The 18976-nt window shown below is 48.5% G+C and overlaps 1 protein-coding gene across 2 annotated transcripts in view; it reads left to right on the forward strand.

The window, feature by feature from the left end:
* Window positions 1–3126: 3126 nt before the first annotated feature.
* The window catches only part of IL21R (interleukin 21 receptor), a 30742-nt gene continuing 14892 nt past the window's right edge, over window positions 3127–18976 (forward strand). The window contains exons 1-4 of one of the 2 annotated variants that reach the window (XM_005288890.4): window positions 3127–3301; window positions 9323–9397; window positions 16491–16596; window positions 17438–17643. In XM_005288890.4, coding sequence (XP_005288947.1) covers window positions 3292–3301; window positions 9323–9397; window positions 16491–16596; window positions 17438–17643 — 397 coding nt within the window. In that variant the 5' untranslated portion in view covers window positions 3127–3291. Of the gene's footprint in view, window positions 3302–9306; window positions 9398–16490; window positions 16597–17437; window positions 17644–18976 lie in introns of those variants that run through there. The other variant, XM_065560372.1, reaches the window with a different exon arrangement.

The raw sequence follows: 18976 nt of genomic DNA on the forward strand, positions 1-18976 counted from the left end.
GCTTCCCAGCATATGGGCCCCTGTTCTGTAGGTACGGTCTGCATTCCTTGTCCCCAGCTGTGTAACTTTGCATATGGCTGTATTAAAGCACAAATTTTGTCAGCGGTGATTTTATATTTACTTCCAGATCATTGATGAAAATGCTGAAAGCATTAGGCCTAGAACTGATCCCTGCACTATACCACTAGAAACACTGCCATTAGATGACGATTCTCCATTGACAACTACTTTTTGCAATCTGTCAGATAGCCAGTTCTTAAACCATCCAACATGTGCTCTATTGTTGGACAAAACCTATTTTCCCTAAAACCCAATGGACTAGCATCAATTATTTATATATCCTTTAATTCTTTATCAACTGAACCTCATCTTCACTTTTCCATTAATTTATCCAGGATTGACATCTGGCCACCTGGCCTATGATCATCCCGCTCATCTCACCTCCCTTTCTGAATTCTGGCACAACGTTAGACTCTTCCAGTCTTCTGGAATCTCCCCGGGAACCCAAGATTTATTAAAAATTAACAGCACAAGTCAGAGATCTCAGCCAGCTGCTTCTTTCCAAACACAGAACAGAAATATTATTGACCAATTCTACATCATTAACAATTTCACCATCTCCATCTAGTCATGGGTTGATACCATTGCTACTGATCCCAGTATATTTTAACAGCTCCTTCTTATCCTTAGCCCCACAAGCCAGGGATTTTTCCTGATGTCTTTAGCTTCCCTTATCCATTTTTGAGCACCCACCAGGCACTACAAGGGACCTCTTCTCCTCTCCTCCCTGTTCCCCTCAGCCCCTCCCTTTGTGTGTGTTCAAACCCTTCCCTTTTGCTTCCATTTAGCTAACCCCCTCCTAACTAAATGCATCCCCTACCCCCAAAATTTGGCACTAACTTGATGTTTGCCACACACCCTGTTCCCTCTGCCCGTGTGTTACAGCCCTGCCCTTGCCCTGGGTCTGTCAGTTCTTCAGAGCAGGGACTGCCTGCTACTCGGTGTTGTGCAGCAGGTGGTACCATGGGCCCGAGCCATGCTGGGGGCTCCTAGGTGCTGCACTAACAGAACGGGACTCGTGTACAGCTGCCGGGCTGACCAGGCCTCTGCACTGAGCACCAGCGCAAGGGGTAGGGGGCACCCCAGCAAGCCCCACGCTCAGGCCTAGAGTGGGACCCAAGGGCAGGGCAGAGCAGCAGGCTCCCACCGCGGGTTCACCCGGACAACCCTTACAGTCACCCAAAGCGCCTGTCCCCGGTGAGCTGAGCCGGTAGAGGATCTGAGTTGATGGGGGGGGGAGGGGGCTGGACTAATGGGGGGGCTGGGCGGGGGACAGGAAGATGTGGGGCAAGAGTTCCTGCTGCGGGGCCCCGACCCCATGAATCCCCTGACCCAATGAATATGAGAGAGTGGGCAGTGCTGATTGTCAGCCGTACACAGGGGTGGGCGGGGGGAGTGCAACAACCAGGGCCGGCGCTTCCATTTAGGCGACCTAGGGCGGCAGGATTTGGGGGGCGGCAATTCTGCGGCAGGGGGTCCTTCCGTGCTCTGGGTCTTTGGCGGCAATTCTGCGGCGGGTCCTTCACTCACTCCGGGACCTGCTGCCGAAGTGCCCCGAAGACCGGGAGGCGGAAGGACCCCCCGCCGCAGAATTGCCGCCGAAGACTGGGAGCGCGGAAGGACCCCCCGCCTAGGGCGGCAAAAACCCTGGCGCCACTCCTGGCAACAACCACTGGTCAGACCAAAAAACTCACCATAGTCTTTCAAAAACTTATGATTTGGGGGGTCTCACTCATGACTTTTTATATGCTGGATATTGGCAATACTGCAGGGGAGCCTGTCCCTGGAATCCCCCAGCTCCAAACACCCGCCATGCTCCTGACCATATCCCGCCGCCCCAATACACACACCCAGGCTCCAAGACACCTCGCAACACCCTCTGGCTGCCCCCGCTCTCTTCACACCTTCCTGTCCTCAAACAACCTCCCTCCCCCACAGCCTGTCTTAACTCTCGCCAATACCCTGGTCCCTCTGGCTTCTCCAGGCCCGCTCAAGCTGCCCCAGGCTCTGCTCACCCTCTCCCCCAAGGCTGCTTCTGCAGGTGTGAGGAATAGGCTCCTATCGCCCCGTGTCTGCCCCACAGCTCAGGGCACGCTGAGGTGAAATGACCCATTTGCCATCATCAGGGCTGCCGAGAGCGGGTTCGGGCCCCGGTGAAAACAAAATTTCAGGCCCCCCAGCAAGGGCGGACCGGCTAAACAGGGCCAACGAGGGGGGGGGGGGAAGCCAGGGAAGCCGGGCCCGGAATTTTTTCAGGCCCCCCCCAGCAAGGGCAGACCAGCTAAACAGGGCCAACGAGAGGGGGAGGAGGGGAAGCCGGGGAAGCCGGGCCCCGGGCCCCCTTCCGGACCGCCGGGCCCCGGTAATTTGTACCGGCTTTCCCCCCCCCCCCGCCTCCCTCGTCGGCCCTGGTCATCATGCTCCTCTGCACAAAGCAGCTCTGCCCAGGCCTTGGAACCTTCAGCCTGCCTAGCTGGCTACTGCCAACCCACAGACAGGCAGAGTCAAGGCACAGCATCTCCCTGTGTGGCCAGGGTCCAGCGTGCATTCTCTGCTCTGCCCTACACCAACCCATTGCCCTTCAGTCTCAGGCATTTCACCTCCTGCTGCTGAGTCTGTCAGGGATTTCCTGCTGTTCTGCTGCCAGCAGCCTAGCAAGTGCAGCCAGACGCATGGAGCAGAGCTGCGCGTGGCTGCAGATGGGTCCCTGCCTCTGACATGGCAGCATAGCGGTTAGCCATGCATGGCTGGAGAATTAATTACAATTAACACGTCAAGTCTAAGGGCCCAGTGCTGATGCTTCTGCACTGCGGGTCTCTGAATCCACTAGCCCCACAAAACCCCTTAAAATGACCTTTTAAAGTGTGGGTTTGTGCCACTTCTCCCACCGTTTTCTCACATGTGAGCGTTAGAGAGCAGAGAAACACAGCACGGAGCACTGTGTGGGTGTCGGAGTCATGAATTCGTTGCGTTAATGTACTCACCACATCCTTCTAGCTGCACAGTAATACTGATACAGAGCTGACGTCAGCCACCATATATCACTGTATATTCCAATACATTACTGCTCTGTATTGCTCACAAGCAGATTTTTAGTTTTCACTCATTCAGTGCTGATGAACTCCACCTACTTGTCATAGCCTTTACTTTCAGTGTCTCCAATGACAGAAACGTGTTAACCAGGCAAGTGCCCTATGGATTTTTGGGAGGCTGAAATGGACATCTGAAAGGATGAGGCAAGGTAATATCAGTGGTTCAACCAATTCCCATAGAGGTTTGTTGCCAGCTTGAAGCACTTTGTTAATGTTTCTATTGATAAGTTTGACTAGATTTAAAATCTTTCCTATAGATGATACAGTGCTTGCCCCTCTGGTGACATCCATATTGACTTTCATTGTGCAGAATAAGGATTATTTTGCTTCCTTTCTGATTTACCTGCTGCTTCAACCCTATGGTCAGTTGTTTTTTGATTATTGCTGTGTACAGTAGCTGTCAAGCTCAATGCTCAGGGAAGAGCACTTACTGTGCATTTCACTGAATTATCTTTACCCTCTGTAGACCTTCTAGCCTCTCTCCTTTGCTGTAACTAAGAAATTATTTTCTGTGTTTGGGAATTTTATATTTCATCTTTATTTCATGTTAGTTTTTATAACTGAGTTCTTAGTTAGACTTTTTGGAGAATGTTTCTATAACTGTATACGTATATAATTCATGTAACCATTTACAAACACAGGGTTAGACGAGGTAGACCCAGTCCCTCAGGCTGCTCCATATCTCCAGCTGCTTAGCACTATGTGTCTTTGAACATGCCATGTTGGTACAGGCTCCATCTCTCACACTGTAGTTTATTACAATGTTTATCACTGCTTTCACACTTGTATATAAATTACTAAGTCAGTACCAGACATCTTTATTTAGTACAGTGCTTTTCATACAACCTGTCTCTTAAACTGCTGTACAGAGGTTAAAAGAACTGTGCTTAGCAATTCTATAGTGCTTGACATATGAGCATTCATGAATTGAGAACTGTGTCCAGTTCTAGTGTCCACAATTCAAGACGGATGTTGATAAATTGAAGAGGGTTCAGAGAAGAGCCATGAGAATGATTAAAAGATTAGAAAACAGGCCTTACAGTGATAGACTCAAAGAGGTCAATCTATTTAACTTAACAAAGAGTTAAGGGCTGACATGGAGAATAAATATTTAATAATGGGCTCTTCAATCTAGCAGAGAAAGGTATAACATGAGCCAATGGTTGGACAAATTCAGACTGGAAATAAGGCGTACATTTTTAATGGTGAAAGTAATTATTCATTGGAGCAATTGACCAAGGGTTGTGGATTCTCCATCACTGACAATTGTTAAATCAGGATTGGATGTTTCTCTAAAAGCTCTGCTCTAGGAATCATTTTGGGGCAGTTCTCTGGCCTGTGCTATACAGGAGGCCAGATCAGATCCCAATGGTCCCGCCTGGCCTTGGAATGCATGAATCTACGAGCCTCCTAAATCGCCTGGGAGCTCAGTCTGTATCTTCGTCCTCTTTTTACAGACAGGCAAACTGAGCCATAGAGAAGGGACGTGACTTGTCCGAGGTTACACAGTGACTCCGTGGCAGATCTGAGAATAGAGCCCAGGGCTTCCAGCCTGTTGCTCATTGCTCCGCATCATGTGAACTTTCCAAATTAGTAACAGAGATGAACCAATGGGGTAGGAAAAGGAGGAGATGTGTTTTCTGATTAAAAATTAGATTGAAAGTCAATGAAGCAAAGAAGGGGGTGGTCTTAGTGGTACCCAGGGACTTAGGGCCTCAGCAGGCCTTGGGAATGGAAAAGGCCCTCGACTGCATCTTGTGCCTGTTCAGGCGATGTGCTCATCCAGCCACAAAGGGCCATAACGACACCTGCTGCTCCTTTCCCTTGCTATTCTGCTCTTGCGTGTGTCTCAGCACAGAACCCAGAGTAGAAGCAGAAAGATCTAGGGAACAGGGGCTGGCATTCGCTGGCACACTTGCCCTGAGTCTCTCAGAGCAGCAGTCCCTCCTCCCTTACCACCCCATGGCAGAAAATTTGGTGGGAGAAGGAGAGAAAGCTTTGGATACCAAGGAGAGAGAGATCTGGGGGGCCCTGGCAAGAGCAAGAGGTTGGACAACAGAGAACATGGGACATGAAAGAAACAACAAAGTCTGAGGGGAAAGAGGGTGCTTCCCAAAGAGAGAACGAGAAGCGCCAGGGAACAGAGAAAAAAAAACATGAAAGAGAACGAAGCGATGGAGAGATGAGATGATCACTTGGCAGGATTATCTGGGGGTTTCTAACTTAATTGTTTCCCTGCCATTGCAGGGACTTTAGGTACTGGTGCATCTCAGACCCTCCTGTGCTCTGCCTGTGGAACATCCTAGTCTCCAGTATATCTTGGTCTAATTCCAGTTGTTGGGTTAATGTGGAGGTGTTGGGTGGAGGTGTTGGGTGGCCTGGGATATACAGGAGGTCAGACCACATGGTATGGTGATCCTTCCTGGCCTTGAACTCTAAGAGCCAAAGGGGAAAAGCAGCGAGAGACATACACCTCGCTGAGAATAGGTAAATGCATTGAGTGCATTAATCTGCCTACATTCTATTGTATCTCTGTAGACAAAGACCTATATCCTGTGGTATCCGTGTTTGGGGAATGCTATGTAACTGCAACAGAAATAGTGCAGGGGCCTCAGAGTCACTCCTTGCAGGAGACATGTTCTTAATGAAAGAGATCATAAAAGCTAGAGGTGGGATTAAATTCCATCCAGCCCACCCCACAAGTCAATGCATGATTATTCCCATGTGCTAATATTTTGCCCAATCTAGTTTTAAATATCTCCGGTGAGATGGTTTTGACCCCTTCTCTTAGGAGATAATCCCAAAGCCTATCAGATATCAGTGTTGAGATATTTTTTCTGATACTCAGACTAAATTTTCCATTTCTTAATTTCACCCCTTCACTCTTAGTTCTACCCACTGTACTCCCTAAATGATTCTTCTTTTTCCTTGGTGTTAACCCCTCTCAAATATTTGTGTGGCAGCTTGTAATCTTGTCCCCACGTATTCATCTCTTAGCCAAGCTAGAGGAGTGTAGCACTTTTGACTCTTGCTCTTGTGTCAGGCTCTCCAGCCCCTTGGTCTTTTCTATGCTTTTCTCTGAACAGTCTCTGAGCACGGGAGAAGCATAGGAGAAGATTCTTGAGCAAGTGATAGCCAGAGGGTTTGGAGGAGTAGACATGTAGCTTGTATTGGCCGAGCAGATGTAGGTGAAAGGGGAGAAGTCCATTAGGGTCTGCTGGAGCAAACCGTTTTAGGAGCAGTTTTGAAGTGGATCCTGAAATGAACAAGGAGTCAGCAGAGCTGCTTGATGGTGATGTAAGTCTTGCTTCTTTGTACATATGAGAAGGCAGGAAGCAGCATTCCATGCACACCAGAGAGCTAGGACATTGGGAGGCCAGAGCAAAGGGAGCTGTAATAGTCAAGGGGTGCGAAGCCAAAAGCCTGGGTGAGAATTTCAGCAGAGGTGGAATCCAAGCAGTGGTTTGCATGGGGAATGATACCAAGATCGCAAAGAAACCTAGGACATGTCGAAGGAAAAGGGGAGCTCAGGATGAAAGGAGACAGGAAGATTACAGGCACTGAAGACAAACTGGAGTTTTGAGAAGGAGACAACAGAGAGGGAGTGGTCCTTGAGGAGAAGTACTGTCCCAAGAGAAGCACTTCTGTGTTTGAGACACAGTGGGAGGAAGTTGAGGCAAAGCAAGTTTATTTGGTCAAGAAGAACAGCCAGTGGGAGGTAGAATGGGGCCTTCTGTGTATTGTGTGCTGTGTGCCAACTGAATATTCTTAGCACAGCAGTAGTGTTAAATGCAAAGATATGATACACAAGAGGTAGAGGGTAGCTAGTTACTAGAGAGACCAGCAGAGTTATGGAGGCAGGTCTGGGAAGATGGCTTGGTGTCAAAGGCTACTCTGGGGTCCAGGAGAAAGAGAAACAAAAGGAGCCTTCATGATCAGAGAGGAGGAGCTTGTTCATCACACGGCCAGCGGAGAGCTGTTCCCATGCTGTGGAAACAGGCCAGGACACCGTTGTGAGAGCTGACTGGAGAGGTGAGAGAAGGCGGCTTTCTCAGGGGCTTTGTTGAGAACGGGAAGATTGGCAGTGGGGGGGGGGAGAAGGGAACGTCAGGAGCTGAGGGAAGTTATAAGAAGGAGGTTGACAGTGGCCCAAGTTTTAGAGAACTGGAGAAAGTTCCAGAGGATAGAAAGGTAGTTACAGTTATGTAGGGAGGCATCATGTCCAAGGGGTGCAAGGAAGAAAGGGAGGTTTTTTTAAAGCCCTGGATGACACAAGAAGATCTAGGTGCAAAAAAGAGAGGCGAAGAAGACTGGGGAGAATGTTACTCGGGAGTTAGATATTAATGGGTGTTAAGAATGGACCGCTACAGCCATCTAGTCCGACCCCCTGCACAGCACAGCATAGACAGTCACCCACGGATCTCTGCTCAGGCCCAGTAACTTATGGTTGAACGAGAACATAATTTATTGACAGAAAAAAAGTAAAATGCTTACACCTGGAGGGCAGGGTGACAGTGACATGTTGGGCTTGTATCCTGCTACCATATTACTAGCTGGGATGTGGAGCTGCACATGAGAAAGACATTTCTCCTCCTTCTGAGCTGGCCCTGCTAACAGTTCAGCTATGAATATGCCTTGATTATCTGACCCTGGTGCCACGGTTCAGTGAGAGTCAGTCTCAGGAGCCAAAGGGGCTTTTCGCTGGTTACTAATTTTATTTTGCTTTCATTATTTGAGTAAACCTGGAAAGTTTTTAAACAATAAAAATATTCCCCAGGTTAGAAGAGCTTAGTTAGTGTCCTCATCACTGAGTGATCCTGTGGCGCATGTGCTTCCGGAGACAGGACTGCTGAGCACGGAGGGACACGCAGGGAATCTTTGAGCGCTGAGCTGATCTCTGTTCGGGGCCATGGGGAAAACATGCTGCAGCAACTTCATGCCCTGCACCCTTTGGCTTCACTCCTAGCATTCTTCCTACGGGTGCCACTTGGAGCCTGGGTGGCCAAAGTGTGACCCAGTCCAGCTGCGTGAGCCTGCCCCTCTCTAGCCAGCAGAGACCACAGGCCCTACCTCCCATTGCCGCGGGTTGGCATTTGTCACACTTTCATGATATCCGTGACAGTGCTGCAATATTGTCATACAATGTGGTGTCTTTGCCTCCCAACATAATCTGACAATGCTGGGTAAGAGCATCCTTCGATTGTAATGCAAGCTAGCTCCCTCTGCAAAAGCCACATGCCTCTGGGACCCAAAACCTCCTGGCATACGACTCTCCCTGTTTCTTTTGGGGACCACCGGCCCCTTTTGGGATGGCAGTGTTATGCAGAGGGTGAATCTGCAGTGAGTACTGATGATGGGGCGCTCCAGCCCAAACCCTGCAAGGATTGTATTTTTCACTCTTTCAATGTATACCTCTGTATTTGCATAAAAATAAATGTTAGCCATTCTGCAAACAAGCTTGGACTGTGTGCCCCACATAAATCCCTGGGGGTTGGAATCAGAGCAAGAGCCTTTGTGTTTCATGGCTGAGCAGAACCGTGACTTATCAGTGTCACTGGATTATCACGTAATGGATCTTAAACAAAGATCTGATCAACCTCCTTGTTCCTTGTAATCAAAAGATTTTCGTATAAATGCTCTTTAACCACTGGTGTCAGAACAGCTTTTCCTTGAATGAATGAGTGTGTAACCAATGTTCTGTGACGCAGGAGAGAGAGGCTTTGCTATACTCCTTTATTTTGTTATATGCAGACAGTTCTCCTGTCCTGTGCCAAGGGCCACAGCCCCACATGCTTTCCTGGGGGGGTCTTTCACAAGATGCTTAGAGATTGTTTAAACAAAGGAGGCGGCTTTTAGGGAGACCAGATCCACTTGTCTCCATAGTTGCTGTCTGTCTGCTGTGTTTCTATAGAGCCTAGCACTAGAATCTACACAGGTGCAAGCACCCACATTAGTTGCAGCAATGTTGTTGCTCGCTGTTGCATGGCATTTCTAACCATAGGCACCCAGCAGTGAGCAAGGACTCCAGCTTAGCCTGAGTGCATGTGCTGTAATCTGTTTATTTACTGAACTACAATACAGTGCTGTGTGAAGCTCCCTGACATCTGTCTCTCTCATGCCCACACACACACGATTTGGTGGCTGGGCTGAGCTCATGTTTTGTTTTTCAGGACAGCCAACTGGGATCAACATGAGGAACAAATTGCAGCTCCAGGCAATTCCCTTCTTCCTTTTACTTCAGTACAGTAAGTTCCCAGGTTTCTTTCTCAGGCGTTCACACCCGCGAGTCTTCGTATCCTGCTGTGCTGGCCATTGTTTAGGGCTGTGCTGAACTGGCCGAAATGGGGGAGGCTCAAGATATCCAGAGTTAAAGTTTATAGGCTAAAGGTTCAAGCTCGATTTTATTTTGTCCCAGCCTGTTTGTCTGTTCCTGTTTGTAGCAATGCAGCCAATTGCTGGGTTTTTGGGGTACGTCTACACTCCAAGCTGGGGGTGTAATTCCCTAGCTCTGATCAAGCTAACACTAAAAATAGCCTGCAGCCGGGGCAGTGGGGGAGGGGGAGTAGCTGCCCCAAGGCCATACCCTGGGAAGCGACTCTATGAGATGGATTACCCAGGGCTGTGAGGCACCTCACCATGGCTGCCCTTAGTGGGTGGAAGTCTTGTCTGGGCCTGCTGTGGATCAGCTCCCTGACACCACCAGCCTCTGGCAGCACAAGCCTGGCCCGCCAGGCCTCTCTCTGTACAGGTTAGCGATAGGCACCCCCACCCCCGACTCCTCGGGGCACTGCCTGTGGAGTGCTCAGCCCCTGTTCCACTCAACACTCGCAGAGCTCTTCGATTCGCTGTTCCCAAAAGAACAGCACACACCAGCTTGTAAGATTCAACTCAGGATCACCACTTTGCTTCACACACAGCACTGAGATACTTACAAGGAGAGTACAAGAGTGTTTATTACAAATAACAGAGATTCAAGTGATAGAGAGTGAGATTATTGGAAACAGTTACATATAAAACTAAATCATAACACGCTTTCTAGAGACTAACCTTAACTAACAAGGCATTCCCCTAACTCCTACAGAGCCTCATCTCAAGTTCTTTTCAACCAGTTTGGCTGAGATCTCATCTCTCAAGTCCACTGGCAGCTTGACCTCACAGCCTGAAAGAATGCCAGGGTATCTCTTTGCACCCATATAATATCAGAACAGACCTTTGAAGTTCACCTGAAAATAGGGGTGTGTCTCCTCCCCCTCCACTCACCTCTTCCTGTTAATTTCCAAAGGAATTTTCCACCAGATCTTCATTAGTGTTTGCCTTAGTATGCAAATAGATTCCTGTTGCAAGACACGCTATATACAATGGTCCACCAGGCAGAGACGTGTCTCCATCACCTGCCTGGAGAAGTTTGTCTGAAGATACAGTACATTTGAGTGACCTATTTCTAACTACAGACTTAGAAATCATTTTTAATACATATACATAACATATTTTCCATACACACATCTCTCAATTATTGTGATGACCAACATGACACAGGCTTTCAGAACATACCTTACATGATCTCTTTTGGTGAACCCATGGGATCCCTGTGCCCCTATGGACTCCTTGACCTCAGCCGATTGGCATCAAGAGGTCCTTGGGTCACACCATCCAGGACGCTAGGCCCTTCCCATGGCTTGTGCCACCATGTCTACACTCGTTTTTAGTGTGCTAGCTTGGTCAGGGCTAGTGCAGGTCTGTCTCCTCAAGCTGGGAATTACACCCCCAGCTCCAAGTGTGGACATCCCCTAAGATTCAGGGCTGGTGGGTGTTTCAGCAGAAATGGCTTCTATTCATGTGTGTGATTTACAATAATTCCAAAACATGTTGGCTATAATATTAGGCACAGAGAGTCTAGAAATGGCCAGCTCAGCACCACTGGAGAAGCGGCTGCCTTTAAATTAGCTGCCTGGGACCCACAAGCTGAGCCACTCTTTTGGGTACACGTGTCCCATTACCCAGTTCAGTGCTCTGTGGGTGCCCGTTGTCCTTTACCAAATGCTCCTGGCCACTGCGTAGAAATTTAACTGAGCCAGAGTTGACTTTCTGAAAATATCATTTAGAGTAGAAACAAGCAGCACAAAGAGCATCTGCAGGAACCAGATTTGGTTGGATTTTCTTTTTCTGTTTCTAAATGGAGCCTCACCTCGCTTTACACTCGAGTTAGACCAACCCATAAACCCGAGAGCAGCAGCATCCTGCCTACCTGGCAACAGGGATGAGCTGCAGGCCCCTCACACTGGTGTCAGGATGACATCGCAAGACTTCCTAGGCTCTAGAGATGTGATGTGAAGCATGCCCTGTCCTGGTGAGATGGTCCTCCATCTCACTGGGAGTTTTCCCTTAAGGAGCATGCATCCCAGGGGAGAACCCCCTCCACGGGACACTGCATTTTACAGATAGCTGTTTTCCCCCCATCCCAAGGTGCCCTCCTCTCTTTCATCAGATATCTGCCATGCTAGGACATCCAAGAGCTGGCATGGGTGGACTTGAGTCAGGTTTTTCAAATGCAGAATTCTCTGCTCTAATGTTCTAGTCTAGGAGGATTACAGTGGTGGCATGATTCTAATATAATATTCAGCACTTATGTAATCTTTGCTGATTATTGTTTGTACTGTAGTATGGCTTAAGGTGAGGCCTCATCTGGAGTACTGTGTCCAGTTTTGGGCCTCACACTACAAGAAGGATGTGGAAAAATTGGAAAGAGTCCAGCAGAGGGCAACAAAAATTATTAGGGGGCTGGAACACATGACTTATGAGGAGAGGCTGAGGAACTGGGATTGTTTATCTGCAGAAGAGAAGAATGAGGGGGGATTTGATTGCTGCTTTCAACTACCTGAAAGGGGGTTCCAAAGAGGATGGATCTAGACTGTTCTCAGTGGTACCTGATGACAGAACAAGGATTAATGGTCTCAAGTAGCAGTGGGGGAGGTTTAGGTTGGATATTAGGAAAAACTTTTTCACTAGGAGGGTGGTGAAGCACTGGAATGGGTTATCTAGGGAGGTGGTGGAATCTCCTTCCTTAGAGGTTTTTAAGGTCAGGCTTGACAAAGCCCTGGCTGGGATGATTTAGTTGGGGATTGATCCTGCTTTGAGCAGGGGGTTGGACTAGATACCTCCTGAGGTCCCTTCCAACCCTGATATTTTATGATTTTAAGGGCCTCAGTCATGGATCAGGGCCCCACTCTCAGTGCTAGGTGCTGTACATACACATAACATAGAGACAGTCCCTGCCCTAGGAGCTTCCAGTCTAAGTATGAGACAATAGATAACAATAATACTATGATCTCAGTTTTACAAAAGGGGAAACTGAAGTGCAACAGCAACTTGTTCAAGACCACAAACTAAGTTGGCACTAGCGCCGGGACAAGAACTCAGGAGCTCCTGGCGCTCAGTCCTGGGCTCAGGCTGCTTGACTATGCCGCTGCACACTACAGTCCGTGGCTAGCCCCCTGCCCGCCTGATCCCAGCTTGGTGAACCAGGGTCTCCACCCAGCTATAGGATAATTATTAGAGATGATCAGTTTTCCATCCTGGTGGGTGTTGTGAGGATCCCCAACTGTCCTCTTTTCCAGTCAGTGCCCCCACTTCTTTTTGGAGTCTTGCATGCCCCTGCGGATTGGTGCCCTTAGGCTGCTCCTGGAGAGCAGATTGTAACCTGATGGGAGAAAACAACAGACTAAGGGTAGGTCTAACGTACCTCCGGGTCCGGCGGTAAGCAATCGATCTTCTGGGATCATCTTGTCTAGATGCGATAAATCGATCCCGGATCGATCCCGGAAGTGCTCGCCGTTGACGCCGGTACTCCAGCTCGGCGAGAGGAGTACGCGGCATCGACGGGGGAGCCTGCCTGCCGCGTCTGGACCCGCAGTAAGTTCGAACTAAGGTACTGCGTACCTTAGTTCGAAGTGGGGGAGTTAGTGTGGACCAGGCCTAAGAAAGGGAAGCAGTGGTGCAAACTCAGGGGAAAACTTTAGGTTTTCTTTTCCTTTGAGCTTCTTCTTCTCAGTCAGACTCTCCACCCTCAACTGGACACACAAGTCAGTGCAGTGTTGCCCTAAACTAGGCGCATTATCCTTGTGGGGGTTTTGCATGTGATATGAAGGTGGCTGGACATGGTGGGCATTTCGGGCTGACCACAGTGCAGCCTGCTGCATTCGCTGTCAGTTAGCTCTGAGCAGGCAGCTTTCACTTCAGCCACACTCTGAACACTAAATAAAACTGAATCTTGTGGCTGTTTTGAATGTTGGCTTAGGCCTTTCACACACTGCAGCTTCACAAACAACTGCCCGGTTGATAAACTGCACACAGCCACAGAGATGCAGCTAAGAAGTGCAAGGGAGAAGGGAGCACAGCTCCTGGGGGGAGGGGAGGGGAAGTACACATCTGTGCTTTTTTTAATATCAAGCACTAGCTTCACTGTCAGCAAAGCTAAAATGCAGGATCCTTCCTCTCTCCCCAGAGGAACAAACAGAGAAAGAAGCAGACCTTATGGCTGGTGTAGTACTGACAAGACTTAGGAATTTTGCAGCAGCTGATTTAAAATTTTTATTAAAGCTAATGTTAAAATTACGTAAGACACAGGTCAAGGAAAAGGAAGGTAGTCGTGCTTAGATTATCCACAAGTACAAAGGTTGGTTTAAAAGTCATATAATACATATAGTACATAAACAGCAATAACCCAAATTTAGATTAATAAATCTAAAGACATAGTTTAGATATTAGTATCCAAATATTCGGATACATCATTCATGAAAAGTTATACAGAGAGTCCATAAAAGTGCAGTGACAGCAGTGCCTATCAGCCCACCTTCTGAGTGACGCATAGTGGGACACATGGCAAGAATGGCCTTAGCTCAGGTACTGACGCCACTGAAGGAGGAGAGGATCTTATAGGGGCCACAGTCTCAAAATCTGCCCTTGAGTAATGGGAATTTTGCTCCTTTCAAACAGGAACAGGGCTGTAGGCGGAAGAGACCAAATTAGTTTAGTCTTCTCCACCATGTGACTGTGGGCGTGATCCTGTGGGATTTCACCATCAGATCTTTGTTGTGTTTCCTGCAGCAGCTTCATTATTCTTTATATTTTTATATGTATTTATTATTTTATATCTATATCTAACTTTAGCGCCCTCGTGGCCAAGATGGAGTCTGCTCTGCAGGCAGCTCTGGCCAAGAGAAGGCGCGCACAGGAATGCAGCAGGAGAAATCCCTTCCACCCCAGGGGCACCTGTTCCAGACCCCCCAGAGTGAATACACACCCCCACAGGAAAAGTACAGTGGATATAACAAGGGAAATATTTATTTACAGAGGGATGAGAGGAGAAAAACAACAAGGGGAAATATAGGGGGAGCAGTAGAACAGGGCTGCATCCAAGCCAAGGCCCCACAGGCCCAGTGGTAGCACAGTCTGGAAGGGCAATGTGTCTGCACACAGAGTTCAGGAGTCCTGAGCAAAGTTCCAGTCCAGTGGTGAGTCTTGGGTGCTCCTGGTCGTCTTCAGCACCAGTGAACTTTCCCCCAACAAACCCCTCCGGTGCCCTCTTCTGCCGCTCTCTGCAAAGCCACACAGAGCGACCACCTCCCCACTTAACTAGCTACAGCCTCCCTCCTTGTTCCCAATGCAGAGTCACAAGCCCCAGTACTCAGAGCCCCATGCAGCTCTGAGCAGCTGTGATACTGGGTCCAGCTCCGGCCTATCCTTCTCGGGCAATTCCTCCCTGGCACAGTGCTCCTCCTGGCTCCTGTCCTGGGGTGTCCCCGATCGGCCCTGTCCGTCTCAGGCCTCGGGCAGGTTCTCTGCTGCTTCCCTTTTCCAGGGCCTGCAGCCTGCCTCCCCCTCTCCTTGGGGCTCCAGCCTGCCCCTGGAGTTTCCCTCCTTTTTTAGTTACTCTCCCCCTCCCTCTTAGGAAAAAGATTTAAAGGGCCATGCTCTCTAAACCCCAAAGGGGTTACATATATATTCGTAATATTTATTTATTATTTGTTCTGTGGTAGCCTCCAAAAGTCCTAATCCGATCAGGGACCCTGGCGCTGGGGGGTTGTGTGATGTACACACTGGTTATTGCTACGTTAGCATAGACTACGAAGCTTTTTATGACAGGTTTCAGAGTAGCAGCCATGTTAGTCTGTATCCGCAAAAAGTGGGCTGTAGTCCACGAAAGCTTATGCTCTAATAAATTTGTTAGTCTCTAAGGTGCCACAAGTACTCCTGTTCTTCTTTTTTTGAAGCTTTTTATCTTTCCCTGAGCACAGTCAGCACTACACACTGCTGAGGTGCATAGCACTGCTTTACTCCTTTATTGAAATCTCTCTTACCTGCATAACCCCATGGAGATACTGTCTAGGCATCATGCTCAGGACCACTCAGGATCCAATACTCTCATAACAATACATTTCAAATGCTAATATCTGATCAGAATACTCTACAGAATAATGTACAGCAGCATCAAATGCTGCCATATGTCAGTTTTCAACTACAACTCAGTGCACTAACAAACCTCAGCATGTAATTTCTTGACATTTTTCTTCCCTATGTTAGAAACTTGTTTCAATTATCTATTTAATGGTTTATAAATCGTGCCTATCATTTTGGCATCTCGACATCTTACACAGATTATAACAAATACAAAATTAAAATATCTTTGTGCCAGGATCACAGAAAAAGCTTTTTCCAAACCTCTGGAGCCAGATATGAAAAAGAACTAATACTGCAATTGCTAAGCTGTCAAAAATCATTAACAGAGAGAAGTGAAAAGAATACATGATTAAAAGATTTTTTTCTACAAAATAAAAATCTTGGAAATGTTGTATACAAAAACCATCAAAAGAATGGTACAGTTGCAAATGAAAGCACTCAAAAGTTAGGTAATGGCAGAATTGTGCATGATACAGTCATTACATGGTCATAGCCAATCTGTGTACAAGGTAAGTCAGAGCTGTTGCAGAAATAATTGCAAGTAACTAAAGGGTGTATCATGAAGTGTACATAAAAGGAGGCAGAGTTAAGGCTGCACATTCAACCATAATTTGGGCATTTCCTGACTTTTCAGCGCTTCACTTGCAGCCTTAATGTTCTTTAATTAGATATTATTAAAAACAGCTCTGGCTTAAAATGGTTTACTGCCTATGAAGCCTCAATACACATGAAGTCCTGTGTATGGAGGTGAACTGGCACTGAGAGCAAGATGTGTCATGTTGCTGTTCCATGTGCAATGTTGAGGGCTGAGTGTGGTGACATGAGGTGTACTTTGGTCTAGCACTGAAGCTGTTGCATTATTCTCTCTCCCTGAACTTACAGCTACATGTTGTGAAGATCTCCTGTGTTCTGTGGACTATGTACAAACTCTGACGTGTGTCCAGAAAACTGACCTCAGTGAGACTTTGTATAATCTCACTGCAACTTGGTATGTATTAATGAGCAAGAGAACAAAGATGAAATTAGCTGTGATTTGCCAGAGGCTAGAGTACTGTTCTCCTTCCCAGAGCTTGCTCTCTCTCTCTCAGTGCCCAGCTCACAGCTGCCAGCCAATTGCCCAATCAACAGAGAGGGGAGTTCATGATTCCTGGCTTCCATCACAGGGCTGTAGTGCCCCACCACCCACATCTGTACTGACTCTGCTCGCTTCATTTCCTCTCCCCCACCCTGGAAGCTCCTCTGTCTCCTCAGGGTTGAGGCTGGGTCTGTTGCTGTTTAACAATGGAATTACATTCTTCTGGAGCAGAATATTAGGACTCAGCCATCTTGTTCACAGACATTAATAAAGTTACTGCCACTCCTTGCCAGCACATGGGTTTATTTCTGGCCAGATCTGTGACCGTGTACCTCCCCTCCTACTGTAACCCTTGACCTTTCTCGGTCTTTGCATCCTATGAGAGCTCACTTATAGAAACTTCCCTGAATGAAAGAGACCACACAGCTCATATATAGCCAGTATATTAACCTATAACACCCTATTGACTTTGAAATGTCCTATCTCCCCTTATGTACCAACACCTCAGTGCTGTTTTCTTCTCCCTGTGGTCACACTTTTTTTCTCATAACTCTGCTTAGAGCTGAGTAAATAGAAGGAAAAGGTTTTTTGCAAATATTTATTTGAATTCAGAAGTGAATTTCCATTTGAAAACCTAATTGTGCCCCTTTTGCTTTTCATGAACTTCTCTGCTAACTCATTGAATTATGTGCTGTTAACAAATCACAGACCAGCCCCATTAAAATAGGAGGGGATGTGTATTTGATTTTTAAAGGCTCCCTGAAGAAGAGATGAAAATTTCTGAGCACTTCTGCAATTTCCACCAGTCGTCCAGAACTGCTACTCACACTCAGTACACATGCTTCATGGACCTGAAGGATTTCAATTCTGATGACAAGTTCAGAGTAGATGTAACAAAGCTAGCTGATGGGCAATACACAACTTCCAAAGCATGCAGTGAATTTCTTCTGAGCAAGAACAGTAAGTACAAGAAATCATGAGCCTGGCTTTCTTCAGTAATTAAATCCAGGTGCCTCTGGGCATATGTAGCTCTGAGTCTCCTTTGAGTGCATAAAACTAGGGTTACCATATATCCGGTTTTTCCCGGACATGTCCGGCTTTTTGGTAATCAAACCCCCGTCCGGGGGGAATTGCCAAAAAGTCGAACATGTCCGGGAAAATGCCGGCCGGGCACTTCCCCTCCCGCGGCTGCTCTGCTCCTCCCTTGACTCTTCGGCTCTGTTTAAGAGCCGAGCTGCCCGAGCACTTCGGGCTTCAGGCAGCCCCCTTGCCTCCGGACCCCAGCCGCCAGCCGGGCACTTCCCCTCCCGGGCTCCGGCGGCGCAGGGTCCGGAGGAATGGGGGCTGCCCGAAGCCGGTAGCGCTGGGGCAGCTCGGCTCTTAAACAGAGCCGAAGAGTCAGGGGAGGAGCAGAGCCTCCGGCCGCGGCGGCTCTGGTCCTCCCCTGACTCTTCGGCTCTGTTTAAGAGCCGAGTGCTACGGGCTTTGGGCAGCCCCCATGCCTCCGGACCCTGCGCCGTTGGAGTCCGGGAGGGGAAGTGCCCGGCCGGGGGCGCAGAGTCCGGAGGCAAGGGGGCTGCCCGAAGCCCAAGCGCTACCGGCTTCACGGTTTGCCAGGCAGCCTCCAGACCCTGCGCCCCCGGCTGGGCGCTTCCCCTCCCGGGCTCCAGCTGCGCTGGGGAAGCGCCGGCCGGGGGCACAGGGTCTGGGGGCTGCCCGGCAAACCGTGAAGCCGGTAGCACTCGGGCAGCCCTTTTCGCGTGGCTGGGAGTGGGAGTGGGAGGGAGGAGGGGGCGGGGGAGGGGCGGGGAAATGGGCAGGGCCAGGGCCCCGTGGAGGGTCCTCTTTTTTTATTTGTTAAATATGGTAACCCTAATAAAACAGCATCAAGGGTTTGTGCATGCATGTTCCTAGGTAGGGGGCCTACTGCATAAGGATACTAACCCACTGCCAAGGCTGGAGTGGCATGCATGTGTCTGTCCCTAGATATCGCTTGTCCCTGGAGTATCAGGTGACTTGTTCCCACCTCAGATCTGCTCCAGATCCAAATAACTATGATGTTAGTTATTTAGCCAGAATCAGACCTGACAGTGAAGGGTCACTTCCACTGGACATGTCACAAACATCCTCTATACAGGACTGTAGCAGCCTTTCCAGTGGGAAATGAAAGAGCAACGTGAAGTTATTGCCCTGTCTGGTGGCATAAAATATCCCTAGAATAATGCAGGCAGGGCCTCTCCCTCTTTCCTGAGTCACCTCTTGTACAGGGGAGTTAGTCTTCATGATAGGAAGT

Source organism: Chrysemys picta, chromosome 10, assembly GCF_011386835.1.
Source record: "Chrysemys picta bellii isolate R12L10 chromosome 10, ASM1138683v2, whole genome shotgun sequence".
NCBI classification, from domain to species: Eukaryota; Metazoa; Chordata; order Testudines; family Emydidae; genus Chrysemys; species Chrysemys picta.